This window comes from Berghia stephanieae, chromosome 2 (genome assembly GCF_034508935.2).
Source record: "Berghia stephanieae isolate SIO BIC M18660-M18661 chromosome 2, UCSD_Bste_1.3, whole genome shotgun sequence".
NCBI lineage: Eukaryota > Metazoa > Mollusca > Gastropoda > Nudibranchia > Aeolidiidae > Berghia > Berghia stephanieae.
This window is the reverse complement of record NC_088361.1, coordinates 129828070-129852159: the sequence shown is the minus strand read 5'-3', so window position 1 is coordinate 129852159 and position 24090 is coordinate 129828070. Positions and strand designations below refer to the sequence as shown.

At 34.5% G+C, this 24090-nt stretch overlaps 1 protein-coding gene across 1 annotated transcript; it reads right to left on the bottom strand.

The window, feature by feature from the left end:
* Nucleotides 1-12945: 12945 nt before the first annotated feature.
* On the bottom strand, nucleotides 12946-23990 carry LOC144966626 (maspardin-like). Its single transcript, XM_078903375.1, has 9 exons — nucleotides 23880-23990; nucleotides 23084-23189; nucleotides 21117-21278; nucleotides 19328-19408; nucleotides 18216-18361; nucleotides 16758-16866; nucleotides 15913-16020; nucleotides 15291-15431; nucleotides 12946-13539 (listed from the first exon to the last, which is right to left on the bottom strand). The coding sequence occupies exons 2-9, from the start codon at nucleotides 23144-23146 to the stop codon at nucleotides 13441-13443; spliced, it is 909 nt and encodes a 302-aa protein (XP_078759501.1). The 5' UTR covers nucleotides 23147-23189; nucleotides 23880-23990; the 3' UTR covers nucleotides 12946-13440.
* Between the last annotated feature and the right edge of the window lie 100 nt (nucleotides 23991-24090).

Genomic DNA, 24090 nt, shown 5'->3' with positions numbered 1-24090 from the left:
ATCATTCGAGTCTAAGTTGTAATAAGGCAACTTTGGCCAGAAGTGAAAGACATACATTGTGTGTTCAGTCTGTGTGTGTGTGTGTGTGTGTGTGTGTGTGTGTGTGTGCGTCTGCGTGGGAAAGGGTAAGCAAAATTTAACACCTACTCGCTAGCCGCCAAGGATTACGTATTCATTTCCTGAGCAGTCAATTGGGTATTAAAAAAAAATAAAGACAAAGAATCTTATCGCGATAAATTTGAAAACCTCATTGTTGGAATCAGCTTGAAAAGTGGAGAAAAATTGTCTTTGTCTCATAAAAATCGGTCGAGAAATAACCTTTTTTGTAATAGATTTGATTTTGAAAATAGCTTTCTCAAATTTTATAATTTTATGATAATTTCCTTATTTTCCGGTCGATGTTCTTGATTTATATATCGTTTTTCATTTTTCAATGAGACGAACGCACTAGTGTAATTCGATTGATTCAAGAGTTTAAAACACAGATTTCGAGTTTTGATTGTGAGTCCAGCCGTACTAAGAATTCACGAGCGTTGAGATATGACGTAACTATACATACAAGACCTCGTTCTCCACGCCACAGTAGGGCTTCCATTCATCGCTTTCGGTCAACCGTGGTCTTTGAAGTTACACAACATATACCGCATGTGATGCCTTTACATAAATCAAGGGCTGAGCTGACTCATGTTGACAAGCGAGCTATCAAAAGAGCAATCCGTTGATTGGTCAAAAACTCAGGATTTCATATAAGGACATAAGTTCTTGAAAGCGATATCCACCCACCTGTCAGTGGACAGAACTGATATGATGAAATTAGGGATCCATAAAATGTTATATCATGGTAGGCTCCACCCTCTATTTCTATTCTGGCGTAGATGTAGAAGGCAATAGCATTTCCGATGTCATAATGACTAGTGGGCAAAGGGTTAAAGCTTCCAAACAATCCCAATCGTCGTCTATCTCTAACGGGACCCGTTGGCGCAAACTCAGTAGTGAATGTTACGTGCCAGTCACTCATTTAACACTTGATGACGGTGAAAGCTTTTCATCCAAAGATTTCGATTTTGTGTACCCTCCCTCCCCCCCCCCCCCAGTCGGAATTCGAACCGGAGTACCGGAGATAATTGCCTTTATAACGATGATTCATTTGTTTATCTGTCACAAATTGAAGTTTCATATGAATTAATGAAAGTTATTAATTTTGGATAATTTAACCTCCTTTGGAAATTTGTGAATTTTGGCTCTCTGAAGAATTTTGTTGCAGTAAAAGATGATGTTTCATTGAAATAGACCCCTGAAAAGTTGAGTTTATTATTGTCTTTGTGGTAGAGTGTTCATTTAATTAATTATGTGTCTGTCAGCTCGCAACTTTTTGAAGCCTTGTCTTCTAAACATAGCCCATCTGACTACTTCGCGATATGGCTAAATAGGCAATTCTTTTTATTTTTTTGTTTTTGTTTGTTTGTTGCTTTAGGTCTCTTCCAACACAAATGAGGTTATATGAGAGACCGCTGAAACAAAAAAACAAGCAATCTAACAAAAATAGTACAAATGTAAATCAAAATCATAACCTAAAGATATCATAAGCTAAATTATAAATAACCAAGAACAAACAGGCAGAAGATTTACAGAAAAAAAAATATCCCCTGTCAAAAATACAATCACAAACCAAAGAAGCAGGATAGGCTAGTAAAGAGAAGAAGAAACGACATCACTATCGGATCGTACACCCATGCGAACATCATAGGTATATGATTCAAGGGTGATGCTCCTATCCAACCACCCGCCAATTCTTTTTAGATGCTCGAACCTTTGAAACTGGAAATAGGGATGGTTGTGCTATCAAATTTATTAGAATCAAAAGTTATACTGAGATAACTAAGAAACTGTGCTGTGACATAGATATAAAACTTCAGTTTGGAATAGCTAGTAGATGCATCATACCCCCCCCCCCCCCCCCCCCCCCCCCCCCAACCAAAAAAAACACAAAAAAACAACAACCTAACTTAATCTAACATACCACTCTCATTTCGGCGATATATTTTTAATTCATGCCACTAGACATAATTTTCTCATATAAGACATAAAGTGAGAAGTCCAGATATGTTTGTTTTTCTTTTGTTTTTAAGAGTTTTACGGCGCTTGCAACACATTTAGGTCATATCAGCGCCTGTAAAAAGGAAGAAAATGGGATAGTAAAAAGTGAGAGAATTACAATTAAAGCACCCAAGAAAAAGTAAGACAAAGGGGAACTGGGAACAAATAGGGATCAGATGTAAATTCCAAGAGCATGCCACCAATGTACTTAGTTTGAGATCACCTAAAACTAAAAGTCTCATCCGGACACAAGCACAAAATCCAACAAAAAGGAATACACTCAAATGCTTACATTATAAATTCAAAATGACAAATATTATAATAATACATAACAGAGAGATGATTTACAAGGAAAACAATATCATCTCCTAAAACAATAACTATGCATTTGACTGTTTCCCTCCAAGCTAGGACTCCCGCCAGGGTCAGGACTAAACCAAGTAATCTCATTCCAAGACAAAGACAGAAATAAAGTTGGAAAACAGACAGAGGGTGATAGAAGATGCAGTAAGTACCCCCCTGCCCTCTATGGGAGGTCAGGATCCCCACCCAGAGTCCAGATATGTAATACGTAGTGTACAGTTTGAGACTATAAATTCATGTTTTCTTGATTGATTCCAAAGTTCTCATTGATCAATAGTTAAAGAAATAAAATTTCTTTTAAACAAAATTTAAAATAATGAATATTGTCCAATACATTATCTTTAACCATTCGACTATCTGCAATGTATTCATTGAGTGATGCCTGCTTTTAAGTATACTTAATATAATATTGTATCATAAAAAGCATCTAAAGGATTTTACTTCCACTAGCGTTCCGCCAATGATATGACATGATATGATATGATACGATACGATATGATATGACATGATATGATACGATACGATATGATAATATGGATGCGTAAAAATGGGGGTTAAATATGTAAGAGAAAATTCCAAGATCAATCCACCGATGTGTCTATTTTGACATCACCTTCAAGTCCAATCAAGGTTGGAACAAAGGATCCCGCTATGAAGATTCCACTCAAATGTTTATAAAGTACAATATACAATATATAATATACAATATACAATATACAATATACAATATACAATATACAATATACAATATACAGTATTCAAAACGAATAATGATAGTAGAATTCAATAGTAATACAGAGATGATTTACAAGGGAAAAAATACCATCTCTCAAAAAAACAGGTACGATGCATTTGACTGTATCCCTCCTAGCTAAGGATCCCCTTAGGACCAGGAAATAATACTAGCAATCTTAATCCCTCACCCGACGGATTATCACCTTGTCGTGGTGGGAGGGCTTGCGTATCTCAAACCTCGGACCTCCAATAAGAGAAAAAAGGAGAGAGATCAGACGAAGAGTAATACACCGGCCCTCCAGGAATGGGGGTTGAGCGTAGGGTTAACAACCCACCTCATAAAAAGCAAACTGTTACAGAAACAGAAACCAGACGTAAATCCACAACCGGCGGCAGCAGAGAAGCGGACCAGAATACTGGCTTCATGACGGTAGGAGGTCAAAGCCGAAAGGACGCCCCCGACCAGATTGCAGATCTGTTGTCACCAAAACGCAAGCTCAATGTCTCGTGCTGGAATGTTAGGACCTATATCAAACAGGAAAACTGGCACAAGCCAAGCGCGAGATGTTGAACTACAAGATCGATTTGCTAGGCATATCAGAGGCAAGATGGACAGGAGCTGGGAAGCGCCAACTCTCTAATGGCGACCTGATCATTTGGTCAGGACGAAAGGATGACCAACACAGAGAAGGTGTTGCCCTCTTAATAGCCAGGCAAAACAACAAGTCACTATTGGAATGGAAACCGATAAGTGAAAGAATTTTATACACAAGACACAACTCAAAATACACCAAACAATCAATCCTCACATGTTACGCACCTACAGAGGATTCAGATGAAGAAAACAAAGAAGAATTTTACGATATTCCAAGAATGGCCGTTGAAAACATTCCAAGACCTGATATTCTCATGATCATCGGAGACCTTAATGCTACAGTTGGCAATACAGCTGAAGAACAAAGAAATCAGTCCGTTGGAAAGGAAGGCATAGGGGTGATGAACAACAATGGAAGCAGACTGGCAGAATTTTGCGAAGAACACAACCTCATTATTGGTGGAACTTTCTTCCCACACAAAAACATACACAAATTGACCTGGAAATCACCAGATGGAAAACAGAAAGTCAGATAGACCATATAATTATCAACAGAAAATGGAATAGCAGCTTAAACGATTCAGAGTCAGACGATTGGCAGACATTGGAAGTGACCACCATCTTGTCACAGCCAAATCTCTACTAAATTGATGAAAACAAAAATAGCAAAACAAAGGAGAAACGTTTCAACACAGATAAATTGAAAATCCCAGATATCCAAAACAATTTCAATATCTCATAAGAAACAAATTCAATGCAATACAAGATATTACAAACGTGACAATCCAAGATTTCAACCACGTCATGCAGGAAAGTGCCACTGAACACTTAGGACACAATAAATCCAATACAGAGAATTGGATATCAGCAAGGTCATGGGAGCTCATTAACCAAAGAAAAATCAATCAAACTAAATCTCTTGAACGCTAAATCCCCCGACTGAAAGAAAGGCTATCCAGTGAATACTCATTGAAGGATAAAGAAGTGAAAAAATCCACAAGGAAAGACAAAGGAAATTTTGCAGAAAATTTAGCAACTGAAGCAGAAAATGCAGCTGGAAGACAAGACACACAAACGCCATACAAAATCACAAAAAAAGCTCTCAAGAAACAGAAGTTATGGTCAAGAGAAACCATTAAAATCCCAAAAAGGTACTGTCATCACAGACGAAAAGGAGAAAATTGAAAGATGGAGAGAATATTTCGCAAACCTTCTGAACAGATCAGACCCATCTTCTTACACAGATATCCCAGAAAAAGAAATGGACGTAGAGGTTAATCTTGGTCCAATCACTGAGCATGAGGTGCACGAGGCAATACAACAACAACAAAAATGGCAAGGCCCCAGGTATTGACAAAATCAGTGCGAAAATGCTTAAAGCGAACTGACAAGAAATGTCCAAAATTCTCAGTAAATTGTTCACCAACATTTGGGAAAAGGAAGAAATACCAGAGGATTAGCAGAAAGGCATCATCCATAAAATAGCCAAGAAACGAGAACTGGGAAATTGTGCTAACTGGCGTGGAATCACACTCCTCTCCGAAACGAGCAAAATTTTTAATAGAATCCTTCTGAAAAGAATCTCACCTCACATTGAAAACATTCTTAGAAAAGAGCAGGCAGGGTTCAGAAATGGGAAGTCATGTAGTGACCACATATTTACCCTGAGACAAATCCTGGAGCAAAGCATTGAATGGAACAGCCCCCTCTACACCATTTTTGTCGATTTTGAAAAAGCCTTTGACAGCTTACACAAAGAGTCCCTGTGGAAAATACTCCGCCATTATGGTATGCCGATGAAGATAGTCAACTTAATAAAAGCAATGTACAACAACTACCAATGCCAAGTGATCTGTGGTAACAATTTAACAGACAGCTTTAATGTAACAATTGGTGTAAAACAAGGCTGCATACTCTCCCCGCTTCTGTTTATGTCCTGGCTCATGAAAAATACAATTGATGGTAAGAAGAGAGGCATTCGCTGGACACTAACATCCTTTCTGGAAGATATAGACTACGTAGATGATATTGCGTTAGTTTCCAGTACACACAGAGACGCCTCAGAGAAACTAAACGTACTACACAAGAACGCCTCGAAGAAATGACTGAAAATAAATTTCGATAAGACTGTACATTAGGGTGAATCCAAAACATGACAGTGAAATTAGGATAGATGAACATATAAATTGAAGAGGTAACAGAGTTCTCCTACCTCGGATCCAAAATAACAGACGATGGAAATGCAGAACACGATATCAAGCACAGAATTCAAAAGGCAAACCAGGCTTTCGGCATGCTGAAAAACTTTTGGAAATCAAAGCAAATAATGAGAAAGACAAAGCTGAAAATATACAAGGGCAATGTTTTAAGTGTACTGCTTTATGGAAGTGAAAGCTGGAAAATGACATACTCCTTAATACAGAAACTAGAAGCCTTTCAGAACAAGTGTTTAAAAAGAATTTTTAATTTATTTTGGCCTACAAAAATAAAAACAGTAGATCTCTTAAAGAAAGCTGATTGCACTAGCATTGAAAGCCAAATAAAAAGAAGAAGATGGCGTTGGCTGGGTCATGTGGCCAGAATGGAAAAAGGGTCACTTCCCAAGACAGCCTTGTACTGGACAGCAGATGAGAAGAGAAAGCGGAGAAGACCCAAAGAAACCTGGCGAAGGACCATGGAGAAAGAATTTAAGGAAGCAGGCCTGTCCTGGAATACAGCCACCGCAAAAGCAGCCGATCGCAAAAAATGGAGATGTCTGGTGGATGCCCTATGTGCCTCAAGGCCCGCAAAGGATTAAGTAAGTCAGTAAGTAAGTAATCTTAATCCAGAACAAAGACAGAGAGCTACAAAGAAAAGGAAAACATATATGGGGGATAAAAGACACAAGTGACCTCCTTCCCACCATGGGAGGTCAGATGATCCCACCCAGTTCATATTACTTACATTAAAGACATAAACACATGTATAGAATATTATCTATATTAATTTTTAAGAAAAGAAATAAAACCACAAATTTAAATTTGTTCAACAATATACTTTAATTATTTGAGCTAATGATGAAAAAAAAAGAAAAAGACTTGCATTCCAATCATTGTGAAAATCCATCTCCAGTGGTCCACCATATATTTAAAAAAGATCAATAAGACTGAGGCCAGGGACTCCAAATTTTAAATGTTTAGTTGATAGCACCTCAAAGGGGAAAGAGTGTGTACATTGAGGGGGAAAGTTCATCAGTATTTACAGCTCTCTTGAGTACAGACTTCTAAGAAAAGTACGATAAAGGGAACTAGAAATATGTCGATTCAAGAGTCAATCACCAGGGTAACCCAGATGAGACTGCACACAAACACGCACACAAACACACACACACACACATACTCAGATAGTTTCTAAAATACACAGAGCTTTGATTTAGGGGAAAACAAATACACAAACAAATACAAAGACACACACACACACACACGCCAGGGATGCCCTTTGCCTAAAACAAAAAGAAAGCCTGAAATTTTTTTTGCAAAAAAAATCATATGAAAATAGTCTGTCCAAAGCTTCTCTTCACAAATTAGCAATGACTATGAAAAATGTTTTTTTCTCTTTTTGAGAAAATTTTTTGTCTGAAATCAAAAGCCCTATCTCCACCGAGTAAAAATGTTTTTGAATTTTGAAAATCCATTCATAAATAAACAAGTTATGCAGTTTCAAAGGTGTCATTTATTTGGATGACCCGCAAAGAGGGAAAAAACGCGAAAATATGGGACGCTTTTTCGGCATTTTTTTCGACCATTGGTTGTATCTTGCGTAATAAGTGGATTAAAAGATTGAAACTTGAAGAGCAAATTAGGATGGTGTTTTGTAAAATACGGGAAAAGTACTCGTCATATTCATATGAAATTTTACAACCAAAAAGAAGAAATGTTCATGTATTACCTTGTCAGCGACAAAACCTCCACGGCCGGTAGTTTTAGAAATATTTTACTCCAAAGAGTAAAAATCTATTTTTAACGGTCTTCTGGTAATCGCACGAGTTTTGTCGCTTGACATAATCTAAAATGACTTTTTTTCTAACTGTGTGCCAACTTTCAGTCATATTCATCGATAAACAGCGTCGTAATTAATTTTTTTAAAATAGCATATACGAAACGGCTTCGTCCCATATTTTGACGCGAATTCGGGCACTTCGTGAGCGAAAAAGAGGCCCAAAGATTTGTGCGGGATAGTCATTGCTACACAAATGGTATTACCCTTATACTTATATTATAAACAAAAGATAAATATCCATCCAGTTAACCCTTAACTGTTGCCTTTAAACAACCAATACTTTCCGGCCAAATCTTTTCTATCCCAAATCACAGCAAAAAGAAAAGTGATAGCTGGAAGATTTCAAAAATCTTTAGCTGAAAAAAGAGCATCCCTGACACACACACACACACACACACACACACACACACACATACAAACACCTACCCTTATCGCAGCAAAGGACACCAACTGGCCAAGAAATCTCATACCAAAACTAATAGCCAGAAGAAAAAAAAAAAACGATATGAAATCATGTGCTTGTAATTCAAGGGTGACATAATGGCAAAAGGCATGCCTCAATTGTGAATTAGATATATTTATCAATAGTAAAATAGACTGACATTTACCAACCTACAAAAATCAAAGGAATGACTTTAATAACATGTATTATCGATAAATAGGGAGACAAATTGAAAAAAAAAAAGTTCTGGCACATTCTATGACATTATACTGAAATAGTGCAGCTTTGATTGCATTAAAAATATAAATGACTCAAGGTTTATTTATTCATTATTTTGTTATGTCATTCGAGACAATCAATGAAAGTATAGACAAATGACAAAGGCATCACGTTTGTTGTAATCTCTGTCCACAATGGGGCTATGCTAGAACAGAGCATTGAAATCTCTTGGATATTTAAAAAAAAGGTAAAACACCATACAAATACACTAACACAAAATAGAAGTTCATCAACAAAATAAAGACAAAAAGAAAATTATCCATTAGAATATCACTGAACAATCCAATCATCAATGCTGTTTATTTCTGCCTCTATATCATTCAACTTTAAGTACAAGACCCAACGAAGGTCAATTTAATCATAATACCCATTATAAGAGAGAGTATATTAAATATTTATGGGACAGTTTGGGTCTTTTCTAAAAAAAAATATATTTACCTACATTGGGCAGTTTTAATCTTCTGTATCATCATTATAGGATAAAATACATTTTTGGTGAAAAAGATTCATTATCTATGTTGACACCTGTTTTGCATCCTGATTCGGGGGTCTGGCATAAAAAAAATATAACAATCTTGTGGCAAACGTTCCACAAAAAATAATGAAGGAATTACCTCCATACTTTTACCTCTTGTGAATATTGTAGTTTGTTTTTGTTTTTAAGGGTTTTAAGGCGCTTGCAACACATTAAGGTCATATCAGCGCCAGTAAAAAGGAAGAAAATGGGATAGTAAAAAGTGAGAGAATTACAATTAAAGAAACCAAGAGAAAATAAGACAAAGGGGGAACTAGGAACAAATAGGGATCAGATGTAGATTCCAAGAGCATACCTTCAATGTACTTAGTTTGAGATCACCTATAAGTCTCATCCGGACACAAGCACAAAATCCAACAAGGAGGAATACACTCAAATGCTTACATTATACATTAAAAATAAATAAGATAATACATGACAGAGAGATGATTTACAAGGAAAAAAATATCATCTCCCAAAAAAATATATATGCATTTGACTGTTTCCCTCCAAGCTAGGCCCACGGCCAGGGTCAGGACTAAACCAAGTAAAAAAATCTCATTCCAAGACAAAGACAGAAAGCAAGTTGGAAACAGATATAGGGGGATAGAAGATACAGTATGTACCCCCCTGCCCACTATGGAAGGTCAGGAACCCCACCCAGAGAAAGTACGTTGGAAAACAGATATAAGGGGATAGAAGACACAGTATGTACCTCCCTGCCCACTATGGGAGGTCAGGATCCCCTTGTAGCATTTTGTGTCACCATGGTGAGATTTTACAGCTTTAGCTTATTCGATTTGTAGTAGAGCATTACAAAGTTTCAAATCAAAATTTTATGACCAATTGCTGTTAAAAATGTATAATTTGGATTATAAGTCAAAATACACATACCTTATCAAAAAATCTCTCTGTGGTGACATAATACAGTGCCTCTGTGATAACTGGAAAATTTCAGACAATTTCACTGAATAGATTCTGAGAAATATTTGACAAAGTATTCGACACCCCAAGAAAAATTACATATTGAGAAAATAGTAAAATTGCTTTCCGTTTTTGTTGTTTGTTTGGTTTTAGGGGTTTTACAGCGCTTGCAACACATTTAGGTTATGTCACCGCCAGTAAAAAGGAATAAAATGGGATAGTATAAAGTTCTAGAATTCCGATTAAAGCACCCAAGAGAAAGTAAGGCAAAGGGGAACTGGGAACAAATAGGGATCAGATGTAGATTCCAATGACACACCACCAATGTACTTAGTTTGAGATCACCTATAATTCTCATCCAGACACAAGCAAAAGATCCAACAAAGAGGAATACACTCAAATGCTTACATTATACATTTAAAATAACAAATACAATAATACATAACAGAGAGATGATTTACAAGGAAAAAAATATCATCTCCCAAAACAATAACTATGCATTTGACCGTTTCCCTCCCAGCCATGACAAAACCAAGTAATCTCATTCCAAGACAAAGTCAGAAAGCAACTTGTTTGTTTTATTTGTTTGTTTTTTAAGGGTTTTACGGCACTTGCAACACATTTAGGTTATATTAGCGCCAGTAAAAAGGAAGAAAATGGGATAATAAAAAATTCTAGAATTACAATTAAAGCACCCAAGAAAAAGTAAGACAGGAGAACAGGGAACAAATAGGGATCAGATGTAAATTCCAAGAGCATGCCACCAATGTACTTAGTTTGAGATCACCTAAAACTAAAAGTCTCATCCGGACACAAGCACAAAATCCAACAAAGAGGAATACACTCAAATGCTTACATTATACATTCAAAATAACAAATATAATAAAACAGAGAGATGATTTACAAGGGAAAAAAATATAATCTCCCAAAACAATATCTATGAATTCGACTGTTTCCCTCCAAGCTAGGCCCACGGCCAGGGTCAGGACTAAACCAAATAATCTCATTCCAAGACAAAGACAGAAAGCAAGTTGGAAACAGATATAGGGGGATAGAAGATACAGTATGTACCCCCCTGCCCACTATGGAAGGTCAGGAACCCCACCCAGAGAAAGTACGTTGGAAAACAGATATAAGGGGATAGAAGATACAGTAAGTGCCTCCCTGCCCACTATGGGAGGTCAGGAACCCCACCCAGCTTTCCATTTTTCACAATTATTGTACTATCTATACCCTTTTTTATCGTGTCCTCATGCTTTATAGTATATTTTGAGAAATTGCACTTCAAAAATATTATTTCTAAGAAGTAAAATATCATTTCCCACCAAAAATCTCAAAATCAATATTTTGAAGGATATTCCTAATAATTAGACCCAGACTGCCCCTTAAGTATAAATGAAAAGCAATGATTAAATTGATTGACAACAGGATACAATGAAACACATTTAGTTTATTTCCAAATCACTAATACATCTTTAAATTTGAAAGAATGGAATGCCATGCCCCTTCCCGCTGTCAAGGATTAGTATAGACTCATAAATATGAAAGGAAAAGGCTACATGAGAGAAAGAATCTTAATTTTCTTGAAATTAACATGAACAGAAATCGAACAGATTTGTTCGATTGCCCTTTCATATGAACAAAAAAGAGATACGAAGTTTAGTGTATATTGCCAATGAGGAAAGGCAGATGAGGGTAAAGTCTGGTTTGACTCTAAATGATGAAAGCACAATGGATCATGTAAAGCACAGAGTATTTATTCTGTACAGGCCAAACTATTTCATGAGAGATCTCTCAAATTCAAATTTTGACCGCAATATCAAACATTTAAATAGGACGACAAAAGCAACAAAAAAAAACAACAAAAAAAAAAAAGAAAAAAAAAGGTAAACATATTTACACCAATGATGGTCATCAGTGTATTTTAGATTTCAGAAATGCCTAACAATTGAAATTATTTTCCGGTTTTTATGAGGTTAAAATACTGATGTGCTGAACAAGCATGTATAAAATTATATATCAATTTTATATATGTATATATATATATATATATATATATATATATATATATATATATATATATATATATATAATATATATAGAGAGAGAGAGAGAGAGAGAGAGAGAGAGAGAGAGAGAGAGAGACAGAGACAGAGAGAGAGACAGAGAGAGAGAGAGAGAGAGAGAGAGAGAGAGAGAGAGAGAGAGAGAGAGAGAGATGTATTTGTGTGTCCTTTGTTTATACGAAATGTTTGTTATCATTATTATATTTGATAGAATTTATTTACTTCTACAGTTGAACTTCCACATATAGTAATTTTGATAAATAGCTGTATAAAATGTAGTTCATGCCAACTCAAATCAACTACTTAAAATTAAAAACAGAGCAATCTTAATTTGAGTTTGTCTGTGATCTGAGACCAATTGATAAACGGTGTAATCATGATCCCATGTAGTTTTAAAAAAATAAAATTGGTGAACATATTTCCAATCAAATTATTATTTTATTAATCAATATTTCAAGTTTAAAACTGCTCATTAAATATAATAAAGCATAACAAAAAGTGTGCAGCTTTTTCTTGAAGTTCTTTGCCTCGTGACATTCATGTTTTACTCACTTCTCACAAGTCTTGGACCTTACAAAAGGAACTAAATGGCAGTTAAAATTAATGGGTCAGAACGACTGTTTAAAAAAATGAAAAGAGAAAAGAAAAATCAATAAACGCCTTTACAAATTTTAATCCTTTCCACTCGTTTCCCTTTGATTTCAACAGCCATATAACAATCACATCAATTATAGAGGCAGTGACTAATATTATTTTTATTATATTCATCCTATGCAATCATACATACACACACACAAATATATTTATATATATATATATATATATATATATATATATATATATATATATATATATATAAAATGTTTTTAAAAAATACAAAATCTCAAGATGGTGGGGGATTTGACGCTTCGTTTACATTGACACAATTTACTCTCAATGGCACCAACAATTGCCTCATGCATATATCTATTTACAAATAACATTTGGGAAATGAAGTCAAGTATGATTCAGGTGGGATCACTAAAAAAATCATCCAAAAAAAAAAAACATAACAAGAAAAAACGTAGATAATAACAACTTGACATATGAAGTTAAATGTCAAACTGTTTTCTTATCCATGCAAATAGTGGTACCTAAATGAAAACTGGTTTGAGCAATGTTGGGTATACATTTTCCTTGATCATCTCTTTTTGAAATCTGGTACCCTATTATACATGCCAATATTTCTATCATTTTGATAATGCAATGAATTAAATTCATGGGGTTCTCCCTCCCGGCCCCTCCATTTGATAGAAATTTATTCAATTAATACCATGTCTATAAAGAACCTCAAATCAAAAAAGAATGCATAAGTTTTAACATGTTTAAAAGTATATCAAGAATATAGTTAGAAGGAGACAGCCTCTGCTTCTGACATCAAATCCATTTCATCCTTTGACATCTCCCTGGCCGAAAATTGACCAAGGTCAAATTTACGTAAATGAATCTGCAGAAAAGAAGAGATAATACATTAAAGACGAAAGACTAATCAGCAAAGAAGTACCCCATGGCCTCACATAACCCAACTTAAGACCAGACTTTCTGGATAAACCCTAGAATCAAGATAAAGAATGTTTGTTTGTTTGTCTTTAAGGGTTTTACTGCGCTTGCAACACATTTAGGTCATATCAGCGCCAGTAAAAGGGAAGAAAATAGATAGTAAAAAGTTTTAGAATTACAATGAAAGCATCCAAGAATAAGGCAGACAAAGGGGAATTGGTTCAAATAGGGAACATGTAGATTCCAAGAGCACACTATCAATGTACTTAGTTTGAGATCACCTAAAAGTCTCATCCAGACACAAGCACAGGTCCCCACTAAGAGGAATACATTCAAATGTTTACAAATCATATAATACATAAACAAAACATAATACAGTGCATAACAGAGAGATGATTTACAAGGAAAAAAATATCATCTCCCAAAACTAACTATACATTTGACTGTTTCCCTTCCAGCCAGGGTATCCGGCCAGGGCCAGGACAAAACCAAGTAATCTCATTCCAAGACAAAGACAGAAAGCATGCTGGAAAACAGACACAGGGAGATAGAAGACACAGTATGTACCTCCCTGCCCACTATGGGAGGGAAAAGAATGCATTCGTTTCGCCAGATCCAAATCAGCATATCATGATGTAGTCTTGGCTTTGCTTACCAATATATTCTGCCAAACTTACTTGTAAATATTAAGCTCATCGATTATTTGGAGACTTTGGAAAATGCATGAGAAATCATACTATCATGAACACACCTGAATTATTTCATTTTATGCGCATTGATCACTATACCTGGGTTTAACCGAGTCAAATACTTAACAATAACAAAGCAAAGAAGAAGACTAGGATTGATTATGAAATTCGTCTTGAACAACCCAAAATAAAAGCATTGTATCTTATCATCATATTCTCTCGCCTAAATCATTTTCAGCATGAACATGTTTACTTTAATTCTATTGTTCTTGTTTTTATGATGTTGATGATGATGATGATGATGATGATGATGATGATGATGATGATGATGATGATGATATAATCATTTTTATTATTATCATCATCATCATCATCATCATCATCATACAAACAAGAACAATAGAAATAAAATAAACATTTTAGTGCTGAATAGGATTTAGACGAGAGAATATGATAATGATAATGATGATCATCATTATTATTATTATTACTATTATCGTTATTATTATTACTATTATTAATATTACTATCATTATTAATTTCATTCATATACTTCTTCCTCCTCCTACTCTTCTTCTTCTTCGTCTTCTCCTTATTAGTATCATTATCATATTTACAGTAAAAGCCTCACTTTGACTTGCATGGTACCTTCAATATGGGTGATTTGAAACTATCTTAATTTGAATTTATTTATGTAGACGCAAATCTAAAACGATCAATTCTAAAAAAGAAAGATGAAATGATAAGAAAACTATAAAACATGTCAAGCGATGACATTTCAAAAGTTAGTATTATAATTTTTATAACTTTGTTCTTGTTCAGAGGAGATTTTCAAAGGGATTTGCTTGCTTTATCAAAGAATGGAATCTTTTAACGCATGATTGAAACTAGTTTAATACATTAAAAATATATGCATGACATATAGACTTATGACATAAAACTATATTTATAAACTATATCCTTTACATTTCAATCAGTTACTGTCTGTAAACTGTAATACTTTCCTTACCCGAATAAATACATTGACTTCCATACTCTTGCTTAGGTAAGGAAAGTTTCCACCAGTTTTTAAGGAAGCTTTTTTAGCATCTGGATAGCACTTTCCCATTTCTTCTCTTACGGCATTTGATAAGGCACATTCATCGAAAACCTGAATCAAAATAAAAATAAGAATTTAATTAAAGATGAGTAAAACCTTGTAAAAATATAAATGTTATTAGATTAAAAGATAATTGTCTATAAAATGTAATATTTCAATATTATATACATTATACCGAAGCCTTCAAATTTTATCAAACTTTAAAATTCTTTTATAATCTGTATTGGATTTGCGATTTAAAATCAAATTCATACCATGGACTCAATTGGAAAAATGCACATATAGCATGGAGCCATGAAGTGGGAATTCATTTTCCCTTTTGTTGAGAAAGTTGCTATTAATAAAACCCAAGCTCCTACTAGATTTTCCTCATGATCATGAGCATTACAAATTACTGTATCTAACAATCACCATGAAGCTAAAGACTGGTGCAAACTGTTATCTGCAAATATAATTGTGTGGAAAAATGTGTTTATGCTTTTACTGAAAACTTCCATTTACTATAAATCATCATTAAAAAAAAAAGACTTACATCCATCAGGGTAACATCTACATCTCTAAACTTTTGTGGCTCTACGTAGGAATTCATGCAGTTCAGTGTGAGTCTGGAGGCTAAAGCTTGCTGTGACATAGTATCCAACTGAAACATTTAGAGCGATACAAATTGAAATTTTATGTTTGCCAACACAAGCAAAGTTAATCTTATTAAGAAAACAAAATAATTTTTTTTTAAAAACTTGACATTGGTATTGTACTTTTGGCTAACAATCTTTACAATTTTAAATATTTTCTAGTGAACTGGGATGTCACCTGCTTATAATCAGTGACAGATTTTGTAAAAGTTCTTGCACAAATACAATGCCTAACAAACCTAAAATGTCTTCTGCTCTAGAAAATTATGATTAATAAAAAAAAACAACAAAACAAAACAAAAAAGCATTCCAAAGCCCCTATGGTAAGGCACATCTATTTTCTACTTTATTTGATCATTGCTTTAAAAACTAAGTGAGCAAATCCATCTATATAAAAAAAAAAAAAAATATATAAGCTGTTTCTTTTTTTAAAAGTGAATTTATACCATAATTGTTGTTAAGCTCCTACATTTATGTAGTAGAAGTCTTCTCAATACTATATTATCATTAATATTATCACTTTTATTTTTATTCTATTATTTTTACACCATCTCATCACGATCATCTCACAATATTTTTTGCACCATTACCAGCATCTTATAAGTAATATCGTTTTGCTAATCCATGTAAATATATTTGCAACAACTTTTGATAACGTCAGAGCATACAACTGATATCAAATTTAAAATATCAAACGAAAAGAAATGAAACGAAATTGAAAAAAACAATTTGGGAGTTTTTATACCTTATCCACAACAAAATCTACAGAGTCAGCTATCTCAGCATCCATCAAGTTTGTGTCGAAATTCCCCATGACCATCTTTTTTAAGACCATTGCTGGCATCATCCAGAACCTTAAAAACAAATTGAAAAGGAAACAATATGAAGAATCTTTGCAGTCATATCACCATATTGATACACTTAATAAATAAAAACAGTCACAATGGCCTGAAATAGTGTACGCATTGGACTCTCTAGGTTTATGAAATGAGAGTCCAATAATTGAAAAGTAAATTTGTAAAATCTATTGTTTTAAATTATTAACTATTCTTTCACGACAAACAAAAACATATATACACTGCAGTCCGCTTAAGACAAACTCTCGCATAAAATAAACTCTGAGGCTAATCCCAATTTTTCTGCTCTAAATCATTAGTTATTTAACACGTTTGAGATAAACTATGTCGGTGAGATGTCTAGATAAGATCTGGATTTGCACGACTGGGATAGACAGGGAGTATAATCATAGTATATCACTCAATCATGCCTTTTTCCCCATACCGCCATCTCCTGTATTTTAGTATCCTCATCACACAATACATTCACTTGCCACGATCAAGAAACAATACTGCCTCTATAAATATATATTTGAGTGTGTGGTGTATGCAAAAACTCTATAAATACACAAACATAATGTCACATCACACACTCACTCAGGTGAACATGTGTTCGTGTCATAGCCTCCATGTTTGTGCCTTCTCTATCATCCTTGCACTTCTCTCCTAATTCACACATCTCCACTACGAAGTGGGCTTCTTGTAGAAGCATAACCCCCCTCTATACTGCCGTTGTTTTTAAAAACACAGTATATGGAATGTTAACCAAATAGCACATACAGTGTTTTTCAATAAAAAAGCAGTATAGGCTAGTTTCAAGGATTCACCAATCGATAATCAGCACGAGATTTCATCGTGCTATTAGCCAAGACTATGTAAAGAGTGAGGATCATGCCTCAACTCTCTCAACTTTTTAAAAAATTCTCACTCTGCCTTTCTGAGCGTTTTTTAGATCATAACATTCCTGTTGCATTGTAAAAGACGGCTTTAACGACTCATAGGCAGATAACAAACATATTAAACAGATGTTTGTGTCACTGAAGGGTTGTTCCCCTTGAGTTATCGATAAGATAAAGCTCGGATAAGATTAACATTTTTTCCTGGTCCCCAAGAGACCAGAAGCAGACTGCAGTACAGTCTATGCCGTCATCAAGAAGGAGGCTTAGATATGCTTGAGTTTGAAGTGGACATAATCTAAAGATTTCCATTAATTAAATTTCATGTCATTTCCCTTTGTTTCTTAGTCACGATGGCACATATATATATAATATACTACCACCTCAGAACAGATGCCCCATTTAAAGACTAGCAATGAAAAGGATTTTCCAGGTTCGAACAATATTGACAAAACCTAAATGTTCACTTACGTAGCTGCTGAATTTGTTTGCTGGAAAATAGTTGTGTCATAAAATGAATTGCACAAAATTAGGGATGCAACACGCTGGGAACGAAAGCTAAATTCCGCAAATTTCTGTGCCAAAAATCCTCCTAGAGAAGCACCAAATATATGGCACTGTGGATACAAGAAGAATACAAAAACCAATTCATGAAATTAAATAGTATAAGCAATTCACAGATGGGTGATATAATAATAATAATAATAATAATAATAATAATAATAATAATAATAATAATAATAATAATAATAATAAACAATAACAATAACAATAATAATAATAATAATAATAATAATAATAATAATAATAATAATAATAATAATAATAATAGTAATAATAATAATAATAATAATAATAATAATAATAATAATAATAATAATAATAATAATAATAACAACTATGTCTCTATAATCGTGGATATCCACAGATCCACATAAAACCAGCACTGATAAATGATACAATTTTAAAAATTTACTATCTCTTCTGGAATCTACAAAAGTAGTCCTCAGAGCCATTTATTTCTATAGCGTGAAACGGACATTAGTAAGTAATTACTATCCTTTGGACAGGATGCTTGAGTATTGCAAAATACATTCTACCATATCTAACAGAACCAGCAACCCAATCACTGCAGGTTGAATGAGGTCAGGGAAAAATCTTGACTACACCCAGGATCGACCTTGGTCCATTCGTGTGTGAAGCGAATGCTCCATCAACTGAGCTAACAGGACTCCCGGTGGAATTTAAGAGTACATGCAACATTTAGTGAATGGTCAAAGATAGATAGGTCTAAATATGTGTGCACATGTATTTTCCTACAATTTATTTGAAATATCTCAGCTCCCCCACCCCACCTCGTTCACATGGTCAGTAAAAATAACATTAAAAATCTTAAAACCGATTTGTGATAGAAGGTCATACTATTCACATAGTTAACTTTACATTTCATGCTACAGAAACATGAATTACTATAACTCTGATAGCACCACAGTCCTGAAAAGTTTACTTTTTTAAATATGTGAAATTAGAAATAGTATGTGAAAATTTAAATCAGTAAAATATTAAAACAATCATATTCATACTTTGTCTAAGGTCAGATGATCTAAAAGTTTACGGAACCCAAGAAGGAACTCCTTCATAGTCCAGTAAATGGGGTATTCGATCTGTAAAAAAAAAGCAGAAGAGAGTTATATATAATATATATTTATACATTTACGAGGGTGGGTCAAAAAGTAATGTGACACATCTCCCACAGTTTATTACTTTTTCATGTTAAAACATAGTTCACTCAATTAAACTTATGCATGTACTCTTTAACAAAAAGTTAAAAAATTTAATTCTGTCAAATTTTGACAAAGCTATGACAGTTCAAAAGGGCTGCCCCATGGATGCCCATCAGCGACAGAGAGCTGTCATTGAATTTCTTGTTTTCAAAGAAGAAACCTAGAGTAACATTTGTAAACGCATTGGTAAAGTCTATAAAACTCAGGAATTTTGTAGAGGTAGTGTTTTAGGTGGGTTGAAGGAGACATTCAGTGGAATGGCAACACCTCAAAGACCAAAAACTTCAAAGCTGAAGCTGAAGAATCAGCTGGAAAAATTATGCCAAAAGTGTTTTGGGATATTAGAGGTGTAATCCTCGTTGATTTCCTACCACAGGGAGCCACTTTCAACCCTGAACGGTACAAGAATTCGTCGAATGGAATGAGTATGGTTTCTGGTTTCGTTATGAAAATGCCCTTCCACACACAAGTGCCAGGAAAAGGGAGGTGACTGCATCATTTTGATGGACAACGCACTCACCCTAACCCTTATTAATTCTACACTTTCGGACTTTGATCCGTTTGGTCCACTGAAGGAGGCAATGAGGGGACATCGATTTGAAAATGATGAAGAAGCTAAGGCAGTAGTCAAAAATTGGCTCAAAGTTCAGTCACCTGAGGTTTATGAGGACGAGATATATGATCTTACAAGAGTTCCTTTACTTTTTGACTCCACCTCATATATTTATATCAAAATGACCGACAATAAACCAGGAAAAGTACAGTAAGTCAAAATCAAAATAAAATAGAGAGAGAGTAGTCACCACCATGCAAAATTTTGTGACGATTGGTCCAGTGATTTCGGAGCCATAGTTTTACAAATAATCCAATTATAATCGCTAATTATATAGTAAGATTAAGGCAAAAGAAAGTCATTGATGGGCCTTTGCTATCGCTGAAGTTTGACATTCCTACTTTTAATCATCATTATCATTTATGACATTTTTCATTTGCCCCATTTCTAATCAAGAATAAATGCACAACTTGTAATTTCTCTACAATAAAAATAAAATGATACAAACCGGCAAACAAACCAAACTGTATGTGCTTTGCATGTCACGGTTAAAAATATATGTTTGTAAACCACATTTACACGAGTACATTTAAGTTGAAATAATATCTTTTCCAGTGTATCATTATTGTAATCTTTAATCAATAGATTTATGGCATTACTATTAATATTAAGGGCATTCAAGGGATTTTATCCTATTTTGCCCTATACCATATGTTATGTTATGTTAATATATATATATATACATAAAGAAAAACAATTCTAATAAACCACCTCGGCCAATAATGAAAGCGGTATAGTCTCATTGTTATTGTTGCAATGATAGGCTTAGATTACAACAGTCTGAGATCAAAACTTTAGGTACTGATTCCATAATCAGGTCACTGTAATCCGGCCAAAATGCTGGGTTATGCAGATGTGTCTGTAAAAGGAGACGTGACTGTACTTAATTTCATATCAAAACTATTTTTAACATTAAAAAGTTAGTCAAAAAATAAAATTTAAAAAGTACAGATAAGAATGTTATACCACACCTACCGCAATAACACGATATCCTAAGGCTGACAGTCCCAACACTTGACGAAAGTATACATCAGCAGACCCACTTGCAGGAGGAAAGCAAATCAAAGGGCATTTCACAGCCTTGGGTCCTGCTTCATACAATGTCCATTCTTTGCTGTTATCATCATCAACTATAAGCTGAAACCATTTTAGTTCAAAGTTTAAGCCAGTGACAAGGAAAAACAAGTATATACATTCACGATCTATGATTTGGTTTTAACTAAAATACATAGTTTATCCTAGATGCACATATTACTTGGTTAGATTACCAAAAGGCAATTATGGGCTTGATTAAAATTGTTGTAATGTTCAATATATTATATAACAATAGTTTACAAGTATATTCATTACAACAATGAGCCGATAACATTTTGGGCTGGACCTGAAAATATAAGTACCTGTCAGCCTTATCCTATGGAGAAAAAAAAATCAGCCTAATCATCATTATCACAATCAAGGTCCTCTCTCTCTCTCTCCCTCTTTTAACTCCATCTCAATTTGGTCAAATAAAGTTCTGTGCAAACCACTATATATATTTCTGTCCTATTAAAATTTGTTTATTAAAGAAAAGGTACTTCTTTGTAAGATTAAATCTGACCACTTATTAGTGAATTGTCAACACTGTATTATCCATTGTACACTGGCTTTTACTAACTCTCATACAGCACGCAGCCAGAGTCAATGACTTAGTCACTGGCAATCAACAGTTAGTGGCCAGGTAAATACAGTGCAGCCCACTATAGCGACATTCTCTCTATAGTGACATACACGCACAAAAATGAAAGTGAGTCACAAAGTCCACTCAGAGCCAGATAATGTGGGCGTTTCTTTTGTCGTGTTCTGTTGATAAAGTGAGTCACAAAGCCCACTCTTACGGATACCAAATAAAGAGAAAATCACTGACTATAATCTCTTTGGATGTGACCGGTGAATGAATGCTTCCACCAAATCTAGCTTTGTCTCTTGCTTTGCCTCGCTGATCGAATGGGCCTTGAGGATTCCCCACATTTTGACCATAATCATCAAAAACTGAGCAAAAATTGAAATTGTTGGTCTGAACCACAGTTAAAAAAAAGCAGTGGCTGTCTACAAATGCTGATGTTGATGCAGCTGTGCTGACATAGTTCAAGCAGAGTTGAGCGATTGACACTCCGATGTTGTGGCCTATCATTAAAGATCAAGCAAAACAAAACAAAAATAGCAAAAAAATTAGTTTTCAAGCAAGCGATAGCTGGCTGTTGTTTCAAGATGCGAAATATCACTATTTTCAAAGTCGCTTAATTTGGCTAAAACGTCCACTGTAGATGGCTGGAAAAAGACAGCATTCGTCAAGTGCTTTAAGTTTGACGCCCCTTCCCCCCTATTTTTAGTTGCAACTCTATAACGACAACTCTCTATTATTATAATTATTTCTGGTCCCGAAGATGTTGAAGAGATGTTTCACTGTAGAGTGTGTTGTATGTACACATTCAACGTGTGTTATGTTCATGGCCTAGCCAGACTATTACTTTGTTGCAGTCAAAACTAGTGATGTGCCTTTTCTATAATTTCATTGCAAAAGTGTTTGTCAATGATAATATGCCCAAACACACCTTTTAAAGTATCAGTATATATTTCAAAACATGATACAGTTTTTCCATTTCCTGTTTAACATCGTCTTTAAAAAAATAAAATAAATAAAATTGAGCTTTATATAACGCAATATCCACTAAATGTGCTCAAAGCGCTTTAAACTTTCTGAACTTGCCATCGCATTAGCTCCGTTACTGTACTATATATAAATCATTATTATCACTATCATCATCAATATTTAATAAAAGCCAAAGTCTCAGGGCAATCAGAATATTGGAACTTAAAACTTAAATCTAACAAAATATTCAATGGCCTATTCTTAGAATCTAAGAAATCATAATTGTACTACAATAGAGGCTAAAATCAAATACCTTTCTCTGAGGAATACTGCTCCTGAAACTGAGGTACTCCTGTGATCTTGAAATCACACTCATTGTGTAATCATTTCACCTCAATTTCACCTCGCCTATGTTGATTCTATGATGATAAGGAAACAATAAACAATGCTTTGTATCAAAACATTAAAAAAAAACATAGGGAAATAGTGAAAATTGTTGCCAGTCAAAAAAAAAAAAAAAAGAGATAAAGTGTCTGTAACTGTAAGTCGTCATAAGTTCAGGCTAGGGAATGGGATGACGTCTGTGACATACTTATTTGCAGGTCTGGACAGCCCAAATTGTCGTACCACAACCACATTTTATCTGTGTTCGTTCAACAAATTGAAGCTTACAATTTCATTATTTCGTCGACTTTTCATTTGTTGTGGCTGTGGTGCTCATTTCATTACTCATTTACTCATTACAGATACTCATTCATTGTTGTGATGACTTTCAAACCAACGCAAAAGAATGTCCTTTACAACAATGTTTACTTATCGGACCTGCAAATATGTGCACATATGGTAAAAATTTAATGAATTGATGACATTGAAATGAGTAATTTAATCAATTGGCAACCACACAAGGTAGGGCAGTGGATGGACAACACTCAAGACTCAGCAGAGTCTCTCTCTGTACCCGCCCAGGCAACTAAAAAAAAAAACGCACTACTGATAAGAAAACGAAAAATATAAATCAAATTTGTTTTTTTTTAATCAAGCAAAAAGAAAAACAAAACACACAGCAAACAAACGCAATATATTAGTGCAATATTTCCACGATCTCCTACCTAATCGGTTCTGTAATCTATCATGAGACTAGGCAGACAATATTTTGGTTCTTTTTCCCTGTTTACATCCTTCAGTTCGGAAGTCATCTGACCTCAAAAGTAACGTTCAATTATATCTAAACTTTTAATTTCATGTAATCTGTTACTCAATACCAAAGTAAAACGAAGTGAATTAGTTGCAAATATTGAATGTGTTGCACTTATATTAATG

Excerpts from the sequence above, each read along its gene's own strand:
- LOC144966626 (XM_078903375.1), bottom strand. The coding sequence starts at position 23,146 with ATGAGTGTGATTTCAAGATCACAGGAGTACCTCAGTTTCAGGAGCAGT. Across the intron at positions 15,432-15,912 it reads TAGATGTTACCCTGATGGAT|GTTTTCGATGAATGTGCCTT; the intron begins GTAAGTCTTTTT and ends ATTTTGATTCAG. Across the intron at positions 13,540-15,290 it reads AAGTCAATGTATTTATTCGG|ATTCATTTACGTAAATTTGA; the intron begins GTAAGGAAAGTA and ends TCTTTTCTGCAG.